This window comes from Mustela lutreola, chromosome 9 (assembly GCF_030435805.1).
Source record: "Mustela lutreola isolate mMusLut2 chromosome 9, mMusLut2.pri, whole genome shotgun sequence".
In the NCBI taxonomy this organism is placed as follows: domain Eukaryota; kingdom Metazoa; phylum Chordata; class Mammalia; order Carnivora; family Mustelidae; genus Mustela; species Mustela lutreola.
In genome coordinates, this window is record NC_081298.1 from 71,376,647 (window position 1) to 71,398,832 (window position 22,186).

At 35.8% G+C, this 22,186-nt stretch overlaps 1 protein-coding gene across 5 annotated transcripts in view; it reads right to left on the reverse strand.

Moving 5' to 3' along the window:
- The window catches only part of MGAT4A (alpha-1,3-mannosyl-glycoprotein 4-beta-N-acetylglucosaminyltransferase A), a 156,139-nt gene that overhangs the window by 39,853 nt on the left and 94,100 nt on the right, over positions 1-22,186 (reverse strand). For all 5 annotated transcript variants that reach the window (XM_059134703.1, XM_059134701.1, XM_059134704.1 and 2 more), the window contains exon 5: positions 13,694-13,827. In XM_059134703.1, the coding sequence (XP_058990686.1) occupies positions 13,694-13,827 (134 nt within the window). The remainder of the gene's footprint in view (positions 1-13,693; positions 13,828-22,186) is intronic.

Below are 22,186 nucleotides of genomic sequence, written 5' to 3' on the forward strand. Positions count from 1 at the left end.
TTTATACAAATTTTAATGTTTAAGCAACAACCTGATATGCAATATGACAAGCATTTGTGAAGGGCCACTGATTTGCCAAGCCAAAGGAAAAGGAATACAGAGATGAACAAGACCAGTTCCCTCTCCCCAACAGGCTGTTCAAGAGGTGGGCTAAGATGAGTGGATGCAAGTGCAGATTTATTGTGTAATATGTAATAAAAAGTATGGAACTCAAGTGAACCATATCTAATATCTAATTACACGGAATCCTTATTTTGCATGCTAACTGACATAACTAGCAAAATATTTGCTTAAATGCCTGTTAACTGGTGTCACTTTTCTCCAAGAGAATCCAACCTTTCTGGTACCAGCTAAGGAAACCATGCTGGGAAGCCTCTGAAGAAAGCTCTTGCCCACCTGACCTCGAGAGGGCTGGCCAGCCGGGCTTTATCTCCACAGGGCCACTCCCTACCTCTCCCCTGTAAAGGAAACCACCTACATTGCACAGTACATTGCGCAGTAAAGGAAACAACTTACAGAAAAGGAATGCAATGAAAAGTCAACCTACGGAATGGGAGGAGATACCTGTAATGGCGGCTATCCAAAATACTTGGAGAACTGATACAACTCTAACAAAAACCTGACTTAAATGGGGGCAGAAGATCTGAATAGACATTTTCTCCAAAGAAGACACACACACAGGCACAAGAAAAGATGCTCCCTATCACAATTATCGGGGGAATGCAAATCAAAACAGCAATGAAATACCACTCCAACCGTCAGAACGGCTAGTATCAAAAAGACAAGAAACAACAAGTGTTGGCAGAAGAAAAGGAAACCCTCGTACCCTGTTGGTGGGCAATTAAGTCAGTGCAGCCTCCTCTGCAAAATAGTACGGAGGTCCACAAAAAAATTAAAATACAGCTACCATATGGTTCAGGAATGCCAATTCTGGGTATTAATCAATAAAAAAAAAAAAAAAAAACCACAAAAGCACTAATTCGAAAAGATACTATGTATCCTGATGTTCACTGCAGCATTACTTACAATAGGCAAGATACAGAAGCAACTCAAGTGCCCACTGATGGACAAAGAAAATGTGATCTACAAAGTGGACTACTGTTCAGCGATAGCAAAGAATGCAATCTTGCCATTGGTGATAACACAGGTGGACCTATAGTCAATAAGCCAGACAAAGACAAAGACAATAAAATTTCGCTTATATGTGGAATTTAAAAGACACAACAAATTTACAAACAGAATGAAAAGAGACTCCTAGATAGGGAGAGCTAGTGGTTGCAGGGTTGGGGGGTGGTGAAAGAGGTGAAGCAGATTAAGAGGTACCAACTCCCAGTTATAAAGTAAGTAAGTTATGAAGATGTAATGTATAGCATAGGGATAGAATGCATAATACTGTAACAACTTTGTATGGTGACAGATGGTAACTAGACCTATCACGGTAATCATTTAAAAATACATAAACATACTGAATAGCTATCTTGTACATCTTAAACTAGCATAATATTGTATGTCAGTTATAATCCAATTTTTTAAAAAGTCTGAATTAGTCAATAGGCCATAAGAGTCTCCAGAAAAGAGGTCATAAAAATAACAATATCCACCACGTTGGATAGTTACCTCCTGCATAACCTCTTAAGACTTTGTATCATTAGGTTGATAGCATTGTACTAGTCTTCTATATCCTTACACATTTTTCTTTATTCGCTCTATCGAGTAATGAAAGAAATTACACTTAAAATCTCAAACAAAGATTGTGGAAGAATTTGCTAACAACTCAGAAGCTCACTAATCAATGGCCTACAGCCCATGACGTAGCAGAAGGCCAAGCACACATTCAGTGTGGACCAGCCCTTAGGCTGCCAATTAGTAGAAGGGATCAAGGTACCCTTTGATTCTTTGATTCTTTGTGCTAATTCTGAGAAAAATGCCATTGTTATCTGGACAGAGGTTACACTGTATCTGTATACCGCTCTAACAGACACCCACATACCTGGGTGTCATGAGGATGTATGTAGCATGAATACTTTGTAATGTTGACTGATGAGATCTAAGACAATTCATCTAAAAATTTAGAAATTAAAAAAAAAAAACAAAACAGGCTCTTCCTCTAGCACTTTAAAGACATTGTTCCATTGTCTTGGACTTTCACAGTTTCTAACAAGAATCTATAGTATTCTTACTCTTCTTTTTCTGTGTATAATGTATCTTTGCTTAGGCTTCTTTCTAGACCTGCCCTTTATCTGTTTATAGCAATTTGATTATGACATACCTGACAGTGGTTTTCTGTTTATTCTGCTTGGATTTTTTTGGACTTCTTAAATCTAAGGATTTACACTTTTCTTAAAAAAAAAAAAAAAAAGGAAAAATTTCAGTGATTATTCCTTCCTTCTCCTCTCCAATCTGGACTCTCATATGGTAGAGCAGTTACTATTATCCCATAGATAAATGCAGTGAGTAACACTGTACTTTTTCAGTCTCTTTCTCTATATTCTTAATTTTGGATAAATTCTACTGTCATTCTTAAATTCAAAGGTATCTAATCCTTTCCTTTGGTATCTAATCTGTTAAGATTATATAGTAAAGTTTAAGTTTCAGAGATGTACTTTCCTTTGCTCTATGTTATACCATTTGATTCTTTATACATCTTCCATTCCATTCCTCAGTGTGTTAAGTACTTGAAAACGTCTGTAATAGTTTTGTTGACCTTCCCTTCCAATTCTATCACCTCTATCTCTTCTAGATTTGTTTTGTCAGCTAAATTTTCTTTTAGTTATGGTTCATTTTTTTCTTCTTGGCATGATAGCCCTTTTTTATTTGATGACAGACATCATAAATCCTGCATTTTTGAGTGTCTTAATTTTTTTTTTTTTTTTTTTAAAGCACTGGGCTTGATTTAAGCAGGCAGGCAACTGTGGATCAGTTGACCCCTCACAGGCCTCTTTTTAGCTTTGGTGGGGTGGGTGGGACTAGAATGACCACTTCAAAGACAATTTGACTCCTCTGGATTCTCCAGTAAATGTCCTGGGTGACTACCAAGGACTTGCCATTCAGGCCCATCAGAACTCAAAGTACCTGAGCAATGGCAATATTCAGGTTGCAGACCCCTGATCATTTTTCTCCCCAGACTTGTGTAGTGTACCCTGTGCGCACACACACCCCAATATAACAAGGACCCAAAGGCACTCTCATTTTCTGTGCAGCAGTCTCCTTTCTGCAACTCTGTTCTACAGTTTCCCCTTGCTCTCCCTGTGACTGCCCTTGTGCAGTGTGATCTGGAATGCATCTCCAGGCAGAAAGTTGGGGAAATTGTGGTATTCACTGCATTCATTTTTCTGTCTCAGGGAATCCTGTTGTGCACAGTCTGCTGTCCAATGTCTGAGAACAAAGGAATCATATTTTGTTCAGCCTTCTAGCTGCTTATAGCAGGAAAAGTAAATCCAGTCCTTATTAACTCTTTCAGGGCCTAAAACAGATGTTACTTTACATTACAAGGAACCAAAAAAAATTCCAGAAAACTAATGTGTACAAGTGACAAATCAAAAGCACTAAAGGGACCCCATGGGCTAGAATGGGACTGGCAGCTCATAATAAATTTTATGTCCCTAGGGTCAAAGGAGAAGCTATTCCTATCCATCTAATGCTTGGCTTTATGATACTTTAAATTCAATGCAGACGTATCAGAAAGGCTAATAAATACCAGCTGGCCTTACTAGTTTCTAGTAAAATGGTCAAGCTGTTAAAAGAATAAACAAACATACACACACTTCATTTCCAATATATCTATCACAGTCTTTCCTCCTTTCCTTCTCCTAAATAGTTGATGCTACAGCAACAGTTCTCAAACTTTTCCAATCAGAACTCATTCCGATCAAATTCTCACCACCTCTTCAATTATCCTAGTCTAAGCCTCACCTGTATTATTACAATAGTTTCCTAAGCAGGTTCTTTGCTTTCCTTTCCAAGGAAGTCAGCGTGACCCTTTCAAAAGGTAAGTCCTGTTATTCTCACCAAAAATGCATAACTACGGTCCAATCACGAGAAGATAGCAAACAAATCCAGACTGAGGTATTTTACAATGTAACTGACTAGTGTGCTCAATGAAGATCTCCAAGTTCATGAAAGACAAGGAAAGTACAACCAGCTGTCATGGGTAGAAGGCAACTAAGGAGTCAGAACAACTAAATGCAAGGCGGTACTTAGGGCTGGTTTGCCAAAGCATAAAAACGACCATAGGTGGAAAAACAACTAATTTGAATAAAGTCTACAGTTTAGCAAATGGTATTATACCAATGTTAGTTTCCTAGTTTTGATAGTTTTGTCATGGCTACATATGTGGTAAATATTATGGCAAGCTAAGTCAAGGGAATAGTCTCTGTATTATTTGCATAAATTTTCTATAAACCCAAATTATTTATTATTAATATTCTTTCTAATATTCTTCTTCTTCAAAAACTTATTACCATTTAATGCATTGTATATTTGTTTTTTAATCTTTTTCTGTAAGTTTCACTGGAAAGAGGCTTTGTTTTACTCAAAGATATGCCTAGTACTTACCACTATTTGGGTAAATACTGGTTGAATTATAAGCAAATTTAATAGGATATTATGTATGTACCATTTCTTCCTAATTGACTTGGGTATGATCTGTAACAAATGCTTAAGTAAACATCTTAAAATGCAACTGCTAAAAAAGTTACAGGCCCAAAACACTATTGATGCACTTACACAGTAATGTGTAATTTAAAATGAAAACCAGAAACCTGAGACAGATAATCAGCAAGTCTATTTAAGATCTGAACAATACTACCAACTCGATCTAACAGACATTTATAAAACACACCTCTTGGACAATAGCAGAATCCATTCTTTTTAAGCAACATGGAATCTTGTCCAGGATAGACCATATGCTAGCTTATAAACAAGTATTGGTAAATTTAAAAGGTCTGAATTAGAAATAAAACAACAGAAGGAAATTCAGGAAGTCTACAAATAAGTAAAAATTAAACAATACATTTCCAAATAATCCACGGTCAGAGCAGATTACAAGAGGATTTAGAAAGTATTTTGTACATAACAAAATTTATGAGATGCAGCTAATGTGGAACTGAGAGAGAAATTTAAAACTTGAAATTGACTCTATTAGAAAAGATCTCCAGCTAATAACCTAAGAATTCAAGAAAAAATTCTAGAAAATCTAGAGGGGGGGGGTCCTAAGAATTTGGAAAAATCTAAAGATCTAGAAAAAGAGTAAACCAAACTAAAAGCAGTAGAAAACTAAACTAAAAGTAGAAGGAAAGAAGTAATAAAGAATGGAAATTAATGTAGCAGGAAAATAAAAAAATGATGAAGTTAATAAAACTAAAAGTTCTTTGAAAAGATCAAAAAATAATGTCAACTGAAGAGCATTATAGGGAGGTCTGTCTGGTCTGCCTGGCTGCCAACCAGCTGGGTGAGAGGATGGAAAAGGTCTCAGCGGGAAGGAAATGGCGAAGGGAAAAGAAGGAAATTAGAGGGGCGTTAGGAAGAGTGAAGACAGGAGACTACTGTTTAGAATAACAAACTCCGCAGACTGCTGGGACTCTTCAGCCATGGGTATGTATAATTAATATATTGTTCTCAAATGCAGAACAACAAAAGTAAGTAGAGAAAAAAATATCCCTTTGTAATGCTAGATTACAAGAGCACCATCTCTTGTCTAGTGGATTTTTTTTTTAAATCTCCTCCAGGACTTTCTTCACCTTAGTACTTCAATAAATACATGTTCATCGAATGAAAGAATAATTAGAATGGTATCTGTACTTCTGCCTTTATTTAGAAAAGAGGACTAACAGGTAATTATAAGAGCTTGAGAAAACATAACCAGACAGAGGACTACTGTCTCTGAGGCTAATGTAATCTTCAGATGCTTTGGGTGGGAAAAAGTTTCAAAGCATTCAAGGAACTGAACTCTCACTGAAAGCACACTAAACTAACTAGAAAAAATTGCGCCACTTATATAGAGTTTGCCTAGGAAGCACTGACATTATACAGCATTACCAATGAGAAACAGATACAAAACTGCAAACTCCATTTTCAGTAAGACAAATATTAATAACCAAATTTCTCAAACTCTAAAGGAATCCAATGTGGTTCCAATAATCAGAGGTAGCCTGAAGAATTACACAGACCAACTATATTTGTAGGAAGCAGCCTGACTGTAGCAGCTACAAAGACAGTCTTTGATTAAAAAACAACTAGTCTGGAACACTACTTTACCCCCTCCTCCTCTTGTAACCCGGTGGCCTAAAGGAGAAAAAAAAAAAAAAAAAGCTATTTCCTTCCACGATGATTCATAAAAAAGGAACCAGCACAGCAACTATACAAAAAAATATAAGAAAAAAAGGAGAAATTCAGCAAAACCTATGAACAAAAACAAACAAAAAAACCCTGTATCGATAGCCACAAAACAGATGAAAAATCATGACCAAACATTTCCCCACTAATTTAAAAGAAAAAACACCCAGTTAAAGCACTTGCTACTATGAAGCAACACTAGATATTAGAAATGATTGTGAAGATTCTAAAATGTGCATGGAAATGCAAAGGACCTAAAAAATCTAAATCAATTCTGCTAGTAACAAAATTGGAGGACTTAATCCACTACCTTATTTCAATACTTATTCAAAGTTATACTAATCAAGATAGTGAGGTACATGCGTAAGGATCAACCTATAGGTCAATGAAACAGAACAGAAAAAAACCCACATGTACGTGGTCATGGATTTTCAACAAAGGCATCAAAGCAATCCAGTGGGGAAAGGAAAGTGTTTTCAACAACTGGTACTGAAGTGAACACCCACCTGAAAACAATGAACGTGAACACTGTGTTACACCACAACAAAAATTAACCCAAGACGGATGGCAGACTTAACACAAAAATTAAAACAAAGTTTTCAAAAGAGATAATCTTCACAATTTGGGGCTAGGCAAAGATTTCTTAAGATCATGGAGAACAATAATTAGAAAGCAAAAAATTAATTGGACTTCATCAAAATTAAAAACTTCTCCTCACCAAGAAAATGTGAAAAACATGAATAGACTTCCACAGATTAGGAGAAAATACTCACAAAACACCCATATTTGACAAAGTAAAAGTATCCAGTATATATAAAGAACTCTGATAACTCAAAAACAAAACACACAAAAAACCACCACACAATTTTTTTTTTAAATGGGCAAATGGGTTGAAGACAATTCCTGAAAGAAGATATATAAATACAATGGATTAATGATGGATAAAGGATGGATAGGTAGGGATATGATAAATGAATACTAAAACTTTAGTAGTAAAATATAGGTGTCATATATGCAGATATAACTGTAAAATTCTTTCAACTTTCTTGTCTTTAAAAGTTCACAATAAAAAGAACATTCAAAAGTTCTTTTCTGAAAAAAACAAGTAAGATTTGATTCTATATACCTAAAGACCATATTATGTGCCAGGGAAAAATGATCCACAATGGTTGAAATCAAGACGTGTTAGAGCAAGATCACTAGGCTTTAAGGATGGAAAAAGAATCATTTGGGCCACTGGGCAAGATGGGTTTCTTACATCAAGCAGTGAGAAACGTGGAAGGTCATCTAGCTGGCTTCAGCACTAGCACTCCCCTCCAACCTCCTAAAAAAGAAACTGTGATTGGGGGTTTCTATACCCAAGCAAATAATAAAGGCAGAAGATAACATCTTGGACCACCCAGGACTTCTGGGAGAATTGCTCATGTGGACCTTTCTTGAAGAAATTAGAAAATGAACTTTAATCAACAGGTTTAAACAGATCAGCAATACAGAAACTACTTGGTGCTTATTTGGGATTAAGCAAGTAAGCAGATACACTGTGAATCATGAGGCTAAGTTTCCCACTAATGGGGAACTTAGTAAGAATAAGGAATTAGGGGAGGCTAGAACGAACCCTGCAGTATTGGACTGGAATCAAAGGTGTCATTACCCAACTCATGATTTTTAACACATACAGATAAATGGACTTAAGACCTGTATAGATGTACAGATGTGTGTATATATGCATACATGTATTTCCTATTAAGAGATAACAGGTTTGTTTCTCTCCAATTAATTGGTTTCTCTCCAATTAAGAGATACTAGGTTCCCTCCGGACATGGCTGATTCCAGGTTTGGGGGAGGGAAAATACAAAATAAGCTGAGAACTTCTTACGCTGCTAGGATATAAGGAAAAATGATGGGGCATATTGAAAGAGCAACAAGTGGCCAAATTTTAACAATTTTAATAACAAAGTAAAAAATTTACCATAATATCCACAACTTCACACTGGTATCAATAACCAACAAAATAAAATTGAAGAAAAGGATAGTTCTTCCTTGCAAAATTCCAATTAATGTAGAAGAAACAAGGAAATCACCATTCAACAAACATAACTGTCAGAGGCAAGAATCATTAAGAATGATTAGTTGGGAAAAGTTGAAGAGAAACAGGATATATGCATGATCTCAAAGCGTCACTCCAGAAGATAGCTTCTAAGTACATCTGGAAAAAGAGCTTATTTATAGAAGAGAAACCTGTCAGACACCACCTTAATCAAGTGATACAAGTTAACAATGGTGATAATGAGATATGTCAAAATCATCTCAATAGGAGACTCTGAAAAAGAATACCATATCACTTCTATGGTGTTCTTGCTAAAAAATGTGGAACTTGAATTTAATCATAAGGAAACATGACACAATCCCAGACTGAGACATATTCCAGAATCCCTGCTTCTTTAGAAAAATACTTTTAGAAGAAATGGGTTTTTTGCCGGTATATAGAAAAATAAATCAATCTCATCCAGTCACCTTGACAAATTTCCCTATTATTTCTAATAATTTGTCTCTTTATTCTTTGGGGTATTCTATGTTATCAAAAAATAATTAAGCTCCACTCAAAGTCCAGAATAGGAATATCCAAGTGGCTGAGCCCAGGTCATATGCCTGAACTGGTAAAGCAATTATCTGGCATTTTTAGTTTGTATAATGGGAGGGCGGCTTCCTCCCAGTCAGATTTATAAAATGGGAGAATTCTCTAAATATAAAAACAGAACAGGAAAAACAAATTTTGCTGAAATCCAGAGGACACTGTAGGAAAACATTTTAATAATATGAATGATAATACAGTATAAGAAATACTATAAAATACATAACAAATAATGAGACATACAGACAAAAGATCATTAAAATGCAAAGGTCATAATTTAAAGTAAAAGTGCTAAGTTAAAGTAAATGTGAGAATGATACAATCTTAAAATCTGAATATCACACTTGGATCATATCATGGATCCTTCAGAGCAACTGGAATTTATTCCTCTTAAGTCCTGCAATTCTAGAATAGAGTCAGTAAACTTTCAAATAGTACATTAACAGTCAACTCTCAAAACCTTGCATGTTCTATAAATGTCTCATCATTTATGCCCAATTGACCCCAGGGGAGAAATCACCAGAGAGGAACAAAGAACAAAAATAGAGCCAGGAACTACTTTTTTGTGTCTCCTCTTCTCCCAGAGGGGCAGTCTCATGGACCCTCTCCAAGAAAAAAAGAACATGAAGAATGGGAGGTCAAACAGGCATGAAAAGACTATGATATATTTTAACATCTATATGCTTTCTTCTACAGCTCTTTTTCATTTTTAATTTTTTGCTCACACATTAAAGTGGACCAGAGGTAATTCACACATTAAAAATGTTTGCAAAAGATCAGTTTACTTCTACCTATTTAACCTAAACAAATTTCATATAGGAGGCTGAGGACAGTTTCATAAGAGGGATGAGCAGGGACCTGAAAGATGATTAAGAAAGAAAGGAAGAGACCACACTTCAGGCTAAGGAATAACACAAACAGAACTGAGGACAAGCTAGGTCTATGGGACAAACTGAGACTAAAAGAATTGGAACACAGACCTATTAATTCTGTGAGGTAAAAAAGATTTGAATAACATGGGAATTCCCATGAATAACATGGGAAACCTGGAGGAGAAGCAGTTTGAGAAAACCAGATTAACTTAGTTATGGACGGATTAAAAACTGCTCATAAAACATTCAACTAATGTTATCAAGTAGGCAGTTCGAAATGCAGGCTTAGGAAGATGCTAGAGATCTAGAGCCAGAAACCATGCAACATACAGATCGTGGTCACCTCCACAGAATATGTATTTGTTACTAGTGTTAATGTGCCTCAGGCTACCAAACACTTAGATTAATAACTACTAATCAAGGTAGAATCAAACATAGTGATTAATAATTCTCAATTGCCTAAAGGCAATTCAGTGAACTCTATAAATCCATCAATTCTTCAAATCAACTTTGTGGCTCAGAACAGATTTTCTTCCAGATGCTGAAATCTACATCAACACATATACAAACACTGCAATTCGGGGGTCTTCAGAAAACTGCAGGCAGTCGCACTGAACTGTAAGCATGCAACACCTCTCCCTGTGTGTGATCTCACTACACCTGCCTGCAACACTGCTGAGCTTACGAGGCTCAAGTGGCAGTTAAATGGCAGAATTCAGGCCTTGAATATGGGTCATCCACCCCACACCCAGTGTTATTACATCTTAGTGATCAGGTGAAGGGTCCTGAATTCTTATGTACACAAATCTGACCCTATAGACTGAAAACTATTTTTAAGTTATGGCATTGTGATTTGTAATATTAAATATATATTTGGTCTTTGCCCCATTTCGGGCACAGAGCTCCCCAAACCCTGGCAATTTCACAAATAATAAGCACAGCAGATGTTCTTCTGTTACATTAATGAGGTGGTTTGGGACCCATCCCTTCCCACCACCCTAATGAAGGATGGGGGCTGGCTGCCAGGAGAGCCAACCATGTGATCAGAGTGTTGGAACTTTCGGTCCTACCCCTCCAACCTCCAGAGAAGGTAGAGGACCAGGAGGCTGAATCAATCACCAATGGCCAATGATTTAGTAAGTCATGACTATGTAATGAAGCCTCCAGAAAAACCCAAAAGGACAGAGTGGGGGAGGTTGCATGCTGGTGAATACATAAAGGTGCTGGGAGAATGGCGCCCTCGGTGAGCATGGAAGCTCCACACCCCTTCCTACTTACTTTGTGCTGCACACCCCTTCCATCTGGCTGTCATCTCTATCCTTTATCATATCCTTTCATAAATTAGTAAACATAAGTATTGCACAGAGTTCTGTTAGGCACTGTAACAAATTAGTCACACCCAAGGAAAGGGCTCTTTGGAACCTCCAACCTATAGCTGGTTGGTCAGAAACACAGGGCTTGCAACTGGCCTCCGAAGTATGCGTGCATGTGGGCATGGGAGCCAGTTCTGTGCAAACGAGCCCTTAATCTGTGAGATTTGACCTCAACTTCAGGTAGATCACATCAGAATTCAGTTCAACTGTAGGACATCCAGAAGCTGTCACAGAGAATTCCTTGGGGTGGGGCAAAGTTCCATACAGTTGCTGACCAAAAGTGTCCACGAAGTGTCTAGGTCAAAGAAGAGACAGGGATGCCTGCGAGGCATGATCCTACCAGAGTCCCGGGATCAAGCCCCATGTCAGGCTCCCTGCTCAGCGGGGTGCCTGCTTCTCCCTCTCCTCTCTGCTCATGCTCTCTCCCTCACTATCTCTATCTCTCAATCTCTCTCAAATAAATAAATAAACCTTAAAAAAAAAAAAAAAAAAGTAGAGCCACACAGGGAACAAACACACAGTAGGGAAGTAGTGAGATTTCCCTACACAGGAAGAAAAAAAAAAAAAAAGAAAAAAATCTGAGTCTTCCCTTTACCCAAGTACAAAATTTCTTTTCTTTTATGGTGTTAAGGCTTTTTTTTTCTCATTAAAAATCAGTACATGCTCAAAATTCTAATCTTACAAAAGTGTATACAAGAGAAAGTGGCATAACTCCATAATCCAACTCTCACAACATGAAATGTTTGTTCCACAAGACCATTATCTCTATTCATCTAATTAATGCATACGTAGGAGCTGTATAAATGTGTGTATAAGCCTGAATATATTTACACACTTGAAAATGCTTCTACTACCTCAATTTTTAGAAGCAGAATGTTAGGTCACTGAGTATTTAGTACTTTAAATCTGAACAGCTATTGCCAAATTGCTTTCCAAGGAGACTGTCCCAATTTCTACTAGTTGACAAAAATTTGTATAAATACAAATGGCCACAAGACATATAAACCAAGGAGACTACTCCAATTTCTACTGACATACAATATGCTATTGACAAATACACTCTATAAATACAAGGGGTTAAAAGCCAATATTTAATCCCATTTGGTAAAGAAATACAAATTAAAAGAAATATTTTCTTTTTACCCATCAAGTTGGCAAAAAAACCTGAAGACCAATATTATCTAGCAGTATTATCTAACAGAGCATGGGAACAGGTCTCTCTCAGACAGCTGGAAGAATAACCTAGCTCAACTTCTGGAGGGCCTTTGACCATGTGTGAACATTTTGATGTATGCGGACTATGAACAGGCAATTACACATTTAGGAATGGATCCCACATCAGTAAATATTCCAGTCCCCAACAATTTACTTATAGAAATGCACCGTGCAGTCTTTAAAAAAAAGAGCAAAAATTTTAAACAATCTATGTCTATCAATCAGAAACTAAGTCAATTATGTTAAAACCATATGATGGATTATTTTGCAATCACAAAAAATGATGATATGATATTCTTTTTAGCATAGAAAAATGTCCATGATATGAACAAATATATATAATGATCCCATTTACATATAAATGTATACAAGCCATAGGAAGAATTTCTTAAAATATATTTCAGAACATCAATAGTAGTTATATCTACATGGAGGAGTAACCAGTAAATTTTCATTACACATTTCTGTAATTGTTTTAAATGGCATGCATGTGTTTACTTTTATATTAAAGAAATCATTAATAATATTTTTTTAAAGACATGAGAGACCAAGAAAAGTTGCAAACCAGTATGCTAGAACCAGAAAATGTCCTAAATCCTTTCATATTCTGAAATTCTACATGATAATTACGAAAATATTTACTCCAGGTGCTTTTTTCCTTCATTATTTCCAAAAAGCATATTTAATATGCTTTCCCTAGATCTTGTGAGGAGAGTAAATATAAGAAATGTTCCCCATCCTTATATATTTTTTTAATTTTTTATTTTTTATAAACATATATTTTTATCCCCAGGGGTACAGGTCCGTGAATCGCCAGATCCTTATATTTTGACTTTTAAAATAATAATGGCTGCATCTTGGGAATGCAGAGTAGGGGGGAGAGAAAATAAGGAAACGATAAAACCCCAACCCAGGCAAAGCCTTTCTCAGGTTTCAAAACTCCCAAAGAAAATTAGTGCAAAACTCTAAATTCAGGTCTGAGAGCTGAATTTAAATATGGGGACTCATTGCTCTTAAAGATTATTGTATATAATAATATCCTCCTCACAAGAGATCTCTATTCCTGGACTGTTACTATAGGAGACAAGTTAAGGAAAACATAACAAATTAGACTTACATTTAACTATCAGAAAAAAATGTATTATCTAACACTTATTCATTACATTTTTAAAAACATGCTTATAAAAGCATATTAAAACATTCATTTGTGGTTTCAACTCTTATACATTACGTGTAGTAAAAAAAAATAAATAATGACAAATAATTACCTCTCCTATGAAGACAACTATAACACAGTCCAACTTCTCTTCAGGATACAGATTATCAATAAGGGAATGAAGGGTTTCTATGAGGTAAGATTTCACTTCTCTCTTCACTGTGGGAATTCCCATTACTATTGACACTGAAACAAAATAATGATAGTAATTACATAAAAAGATTTCACAAAGACAGTATAGAATAACACTAGTATTTCAAAAATGATTATTACCCTCTCAAATTGATAGCAACAACTGAGAAAGTGAAATATACTACTCAATAATAATTGAGGAATCAAAATATACTATAAAATGTACAACTATACAAAGAAAAATAATCAAAGCCTATAAAAGCATAGCCATAACAGTGTAATTCTTTTCCACAGGGCTTATAAAAAAAAAAAAAAAAGTCAAAGTACTGTTGAAAATGAAGACATTAAAAACAAGTGACAGTAAAGTATTAAATATATATTACACAAGTAAAAAATAGAAACACTGAACACATCTTAAAAATTAATGTCTCAAAAAACCCCCAATGTCTCAGATATCATGTATATAATGCAGTCAGAAGGACACAACATCCCTTCTGTGGTTTTCTTGACAAAAACGCATAATCTCAATCTAACCATGAATATCAGACAAATCCAAATTAGGAGGGATAATCCACAAAATAATTGTCCAGGTGTTCTCTGAAGTGTCAAGATCAGGAAAGACAAAAAAAAGAATAAAGAACTGTGAGAGATGACAGAAGATGAAAGAAGATGAAGGAAACATGACAAGTAAATGAAATATGGGATCCTGAGTCTGTCTGATCCTGGAACAAGAAAAGAATGAGAAAATGACAAAATCTGAAGAGGCTCTAAGGTTAGTTAACATGACAGCATCAATGTCAAGTTCCTGGTTTTGATCATTATATTATGGTTATACAAAATCTGAACATTTAGAGGAACTGGGTGAGGCATATAAAAACACTGTGTGTACTATCCGTGCAACTTTTTCAAGGCTAAAATTATAGCCAGCTCTGCTATAATGGTTGTTTTGCAACAAAATTTTTTCCTGAGAGATTAATGTATTAGGCAACTATCTAAGCATCATGTGAATTTTGCATTTGCTTAGGTGCAATTTCTCCTCTGGGACAAGCATTCACTAGGTAAACACAGAAAAAGGCAACCATTTGAAATGAGCTAAAAAAAAAACTGAACCAAGCAATGTAGAAATACACAAACAGTATACACTTCTAACTTCTACCAGCTGCCTCAGTTTGCTGCACATGAAAAACCACACATGTCTACATCTAGTGTTGAAATTTCCACCAGATTGCAGATAACCTGCCTTGTATCACACTTCTCAAAATCTTCCAAGAGGCAGTCCTTCTGAAGCCCATTTTAACAAGCAAACCTCAAGCATTATTCAGTACCTTATTTATTGTAGTACTTAGTATTTCTTAATCATTTAGCATGTGTAAAACTGCTGGGTTTTTTTGTCTTTTTGTACATGTAACTAACAAAGTTTCTGACCACTGCAATACTGACTTTTCTCCTTTTATTGAACAATTCTATATAGTATAATTAATTTTAAGAATGCATATATTCTGTTATAATAGGACTGTAATCCACAGGAAGTTTTTTTTTAAATAACATCTTTTAAAAAGCCAGTAGAGAAATATTTTGCAAATATTAAAAACATTTAAGTCTCAGTAATTAAAAATTTATCAGAAATGCTACAAAATACTTAGAATTCATGAAATTCTGAAACTGGAAGGAAGCTGGAAGATCAGAGCTCAATGAGTCTACTACTATGATTCTGCAAATAACAATACTAACATTCATAATTTGGCTATATGCAAAAGAAGGAAACTGGACCAGTTTGTTACACCATATACAAAAATAAACTCAAAACAGACTAAAAACCTAAATGTGAGACATGAAACCATAAAAATCCTAGACAAGAGCATTGGCAATAATCTCTCTAACATGGGCCAGAGCAACATTTTTCTAGGTATGTCTTCTGAGGCAAGGAAAACAAAAGCAAAAATAAACTATCAGGACTACACCAAAATAAAAAGCTTCTGCACAGCAAAGGAAACTATCCACAAAACTAAAAGACAACCTACTGAATGAGAAAAGGTATTTGCAAATGACATACCTGATAAAGGGTCAGTATCCAAAATAAATAAAGAATACAACTTAACAACAAAAAAAAATCTTTAAAAAATTTAAAAGTGGACAGAAAACTTGAACAGATACTTCTTCAAAGAGGACATACAGATGGCCAACAAGACACATGAAAAGATGCTTGACATGACTCATCATCAGAAAAAGGCAAATCAAAATCACAATGAGATAATACCTCACATCTGTCAGAATGGTTAAAATCAACAACACAAGAAAAGAGGTGTTAATGAGGATGTGGAGAAAAAAAGAAATCCTCATGCATTAGTGGCAGAAATGCAAACTGGAACAGCAACTGTAGAAAACAGTACGGAGGTTCCTCAATAATTAAAAACAAACTACCCTATGACCCAGTTAACTATACTATTGGGTACTCACCCAAAGAATATGAAAGCACTAATCCAAAAAATAAGACCACCCCTATGTTTACCACAGCATTATTTACAATAGCCAATAACGGAAGCAGCCCATGGATGGATGAAAGGATGAAGATGTGGTGTATACACACACACACTGGAATATTATTCAGCCATAAAAAGAATGCAGTCTTGCCATTTGCAGTAACATGGATGGAGCAATAGTATATAATGTTAAGAGAAATAATTAAGTCAGACAAAGACAAATACTATATGATTTCCACCTATAGTGAATTTAGGAAACAAAACAAAGGGGGGGAAAAAAGACACAAACCAAAAAAACAGACTCTTAGCCACACAGAACAAAGAGATGGTTACCAGAGGGGTGAGTGGGAAGATAGATAAAATAGGTGATGGGTATTAAAGAATACACTTATGATGAGTGCTGAGGAATACATAAAATTACTGAATCATTACATTGTACAACTGAAATGAACACTATATATGAACTATACTGGAATTAAAATTTAAAAAGCAGTAACCACCATTCCCCCAAAAAGAACACTAAGATCCAAATGGTTTAAAAAACAGCCCCAAAAGGTAGACGCCACACTCCTCTCTTCCATTTTGAGATGAAGAGCTTCCTGGGGTTTAAAAAGGGATCTGTCATATTTGGACTTCTGAGAAGATGGCAGAGCAGTAAGATCCTAAGCTCATGAACACACAGTGCAACTAACTCTGGAAAAGACTCAAAAACTGGCACATGAGATTTAACAGTCAATCGTAGAGAAGGCTACACTGAGAAGTACAGGAGGGGCAGAAGGGGCAGAAATGCATTTAGGAACCAAACCTCTGTGAGCCTAACCTCACACAGGAGGGATACCAAAGCACCAAGGAGGGAGAGGAGCAGAATCCACAGCAGGTACCACAGGTATGGAGAACCCACACTGGAAAGATGAGTCCCCATAACATCTGGCTTTGAAAATCAGTGGGGCTTAACTTCCAAAGTTTTAAAATCAGCAGACCCTAACTCCAGGTATTTTTAAATCAGCTGGATCAGCTTCAGGAGAGCTGGAGGATAACAGAAAACTGAGTCCCCACCCTCAAAGAGCCAGCATAGCAAATACTTCTGCAGAGACACTGCAAGGCAGAAGCAGTTTGGAAAGTGCCTGGGGTAGCTCACATTTTGTGCTAGATGTGCAGGAATCTTTAGGAGACTTCAAGAACAAAAGTGCTAGCCAGTGCCATTCTTTTACCGTGGCACCCCCCCCCCCTTTATAGCCAGATACTTGTGGAACCACCATAAACATTCTCTACACATATTGCTCACACCAAGTCCCACCTCTGCCTTCCCTTGCAGAGGTACCACATCCAACCTGACCCACTCAGCAGGCATGCCTCCAAAGCCACATCTTCCCCAAACACCATGCAAGCAACCCCAGCAGGGACCAGTACCACTCCAAAATGACTCCTGTCCTGGGGAGAAGGGAATATAACCATACAAACCAGTGTAGCCACAGTCCCAGCAGCCAAACCTTATAACTGGTAGTGCAGACATAGTGCCCCGCAGCTCAGTATGCCTGCAGTCCCAGAGCACACTGACTAAGGGCAGGCATCCAATCTGACTGCTAACCTACTACAAGCCCCCTAAAAGCACAGGGACCAAACCCTGACCAAAGCACCCCAAATAGCTAAAAATGGACCTTTGCAGCCAACTAGACTAAAGGTAAATGCAATCCAGTCACACAGTAGGACCCACATAGCTACACAGGAGACATCCCTGAAGTGCCTGGTTCCAATGAACAGAGGACACTGTGCTACAACACACCACAAAACCTCTTCATAAGGCCACTACTTTCAAGATCAGGAGATGGAGCTGATTTCCCTAATACAAAGAAACAAACACAGAGTTAGACAAAATGAGGAGACAAACTAATATGGCAAAAATGAAAGAACAGGACAAAAATCACAGCAAGAGAGCTAAATGAAATGGAGATATAAGCAATATGCCTGATAAGGGATTCAAAGTAATGGTCATAAAGATACTCACTGGCCTTGAGAAAAAAGTGGAGGATCTCAGTAAGACCTTCAACAAAGAGATAGAAAATATAAAAAAGAACCAGTCAGAGATGGAAAATTCAGTAACTGAAATTCAAAATACACTAGAACAAATTGACAGCAGAAGAGAAGAGGCAGAACAACTAAGCAGTGATGTGGAAGACAGAGTAATGGAAAGCAACCAAGCTGAACAGCAAAAAGTAAAAAGAATAATAAAAAATGAAAATAGGGTCAGGGAACTCAACAATATCATCAAGCACAGTAATGTTCACTTCTTAGGGATCTCAAAAGACAGAAAGCAACAGAAAACTTATTTGAAGAAATTATTGCTGAAAATTTCCCTGTTCCAGGGAGGGAACAGATATCCAGACCCAGGAAGCATGGTGAGCCCCCCCACAAAATTTACCCAAGGAGGTCCACACCAACACATATACTAGTTAAAATGACAAAAACAAGTGATAAAGAGAAAATTTTAAAAACAGCAAGAGAAAAGAAAACAGTCATACACAAGGGAAACCACATAAGCCTAACAGTTGATTTTAAAACAGAAACTTTGCAGGCTAGAATGCAGTGGCAAGATATATTCAAAGCCCTAAAAGGATAAAACACTCAACCAAGAACACTCTTGGTGTTCAGTGAGGCAATCATTCAGAATATAAAGAGAGATAATGACCTTCCCAGACAAACAAAAGTTAAAGGAGTTCATCACCACTAAACTAGGCTTACCAAACCAAACCAAACCAAACAAAAAAACATTAAAGGGAATTCTTTAAAGAAGAGTAGAAAGAACAGGCAATAATTTAGTGTAAGAAAATTATGGAAGGAAAAAATTTCACAGATATAATAAAATAAAATGCAAACATATAATAAAAGTAGACTAATCACTTACAACACCAGTATGGAGGTTAAAGCACAAAGGCAGTAAAATAAATTATAACTATAAAAATCAATCAGGAGATTCAAAGAAGTATAAGTATGACATAATATACATAAACTGGCAGGGAAGTGGGAAGAGGCACATAGAAAAAATTCAGTGCTTTTAGAATGGGTTCAAAACTTAAGTGACCACCAATACATAGACTACATAGGATGTTCTATATGAATTTAGACTATATAGGATGTTCTATATGAACATAATGGTAACAAATTAGGAAAAAAAAAAACCTTTAATAGATACATAAGAAAACAAAGAGAAAGGTATCCAAGCATAACACTAACAAAATCCACCAAACCACAGAGGAAAAAGCAAGAGAAGAACTGAAAAAAAAAAAAAAAAAAAAAAAAACAACAACCCTAAAACAAGAACAAAATCGTATTAAGTATATACTTATGAATAATCACTTTAAATGTAAATGGACTAAATACTGCAATCAAAAGACAGTAAGACAAGAAGGTGACTGAATGGATAAAAAAGCAAGACCCATATATATGCTGTCTATAAGAGACTTCATTTCAGACTGAAAGACATGCAGATTGACAATGAAGAGATGGAAAGACATGTACCATGCAAACTGAAGGTAAAAACAAAACTGGGAAAGCACAATTTCTATCTGGCAAAACAGACTATGCAATAAAGACTAAAAAAAAGACAAAGGACACTACATAATGATAAAGAGAACTACCTAACAAAAGGATGTAACAATTGTATATATTTATGCACCCAACATGGGAATACCTACATATATGAAACTACTATTACAAACAGAAAGGAAGAAATTACCAGTACTACAATAATATTAGGAGATACCCACTTACAGTAATGGATATATTATCAAGACAGAAAAATCAACAAAGGAAGAATGGCTTTGAACAATAAATTAGATATATTCAGAACATTCAATCCAAAACCAGCAGTTTACACCTTCCTTTCAAAGGGATTTGGGACAGTCTCTGGAACAGATCAAATAAACATTAGACCACAAGGTAAGTCCCAATAAATTGGAAAAGATTGAAATCATGGCATCCATCATCTTTTTAAACCACAATAGTATAAAACTAGAAATCAAAAGAAAAAATCTGGAAAGAACACAAATACATGAGGATAAATAATAAACTACTAAACAATGAAGCAAAGAAATCAACCAAGAAATCAAAGAGGAAATAAAAAAAATACACAGAGAAAATGAAAACATAACAGCCCAAAATCTTCAGGAGGCAACAAAAGCTATTCTAATGGGAAAGTTTATAGCAACACAGGCTTATCTCAACAAGAAAAATCTCAAGTAAACAACCTAACATTTAAAGGAGCTAGAAAAAGAACAAACAAAGCCCAATGCCCACAGAAAGAAAGCAATAATAGAGATTACAGCAGAAATAAATGAAACAGAGACTTAACAATAAAACAGATCAATGAAACCAGGAGCTAGTTCTTTGAAAAGATCAAGAAAATTAATATGCCTTCAGTAAGATTCAGCAAGAAAAAAAAGAGACTCAAATAAATAAAATCAGAAATGAAGCAGGAGAAATAACATCAACCCTTCAGAAATACAAAAGCATTTAAACTTTCATAAGAGATTATGAAAGTTATATGCCAACAAATTGGACAATATGAAAGAAATGGATAAATTTCTAGAAACAAACAGTTTTCCAAAACTAAATTAGGAAAAAATAGAAAATCTGAACAGATCAATTACTAGCAACAAAATTGAATCAGTAATTTTAAAACAAACAAAAAAAAAAAAACAAAAAAACAAAACACCACAACTCCCAAAAAATATAAGTCCAGGACCAGATGGCTTTATAGGTAAATTCTACCAAACATTTAAAGAGTTAATAAGTTAATACCTATTCTTTTCAAATTATTAGGAAAAAAAAAAAAGAGGAAGCTTCAAAATTCATTCTATGAGTTCCAGCACTACCCTGACACCAAAACCAGAGGAAGGCACTAAGTAAAAAAAAACTACAGGCCAATATCTTTCATGAACATAGATGCAAAAATCCTCAACTAAATATTAGCCAACTGAATCCAACAATATGACAAAAATAATTCACCATAATCAATGGGATTTATTCCAAGGAAGAAAGGGTGGTTCAATATACACAAATAAATCAACATCATACATCATGTTAATAAGAGAAAAGACAAAACCATAAGATCATCTCAATAAATGAAAAAGAATTTGACAAAATCCAGCATCTGTCACAATAAAAACTCTCAACAAAGTGGATTTAGTGGGAACATACCAGAATATAATAAAGACCATATATGAAAAATTAACAGCTAGCATCACACCCATGGTGAAGAACTGAGAGCTATTCCTCTAAGATCAGGAACAAGACAAGGATGTCCACTCTCACCACTGTTATTCAACCCAGGAATCAAAGTCCTAGCCACAGCAATCAGACAAGAATAAGATATAAAAGGCATCCAGATTGGTAAAGAAGAAGTAAAACTTTCACTATTTGCAGATGACATGATACTATATATAGAAAACCCCAAAGACAGCTAGAACTGAAAAATGAATTCAATAAATTCACAGGATACAAAATACACAGAAATCAGTTGCATTTCTATTCACTAATAATGAGATAGCAGAAAGAGAAATTAAACAATAATCTCATTTACAATTGCACCAAAAAGAGTAAGATACCCAGTAATAAATTTAACTAAGGAGATGAAAGATCCATACCCCCAAAAACTAAAAAACACTGATGAAACAAACAGAAGATGACACAAACAAATGGAAAGGTACTACATGCTCATGGCTTCAAAGAATCCACATTGGGGCCCCTGGTTTAAACCTCTGCCTTCAGCTCAGGTCATAATCCCAGGGTCCTGGGATTGAGCCTCGCATCAGCCTCTCTGCTCAGCGGGGAGCCTGCTTCCTCCTCTCTGCCTGCCTCTCTGCCTACTTGTGATCTCTGTCAAATAAATAAATAAACTCTTTTTTTTTTTAAAGAATCCACATTGCTAAAACTTC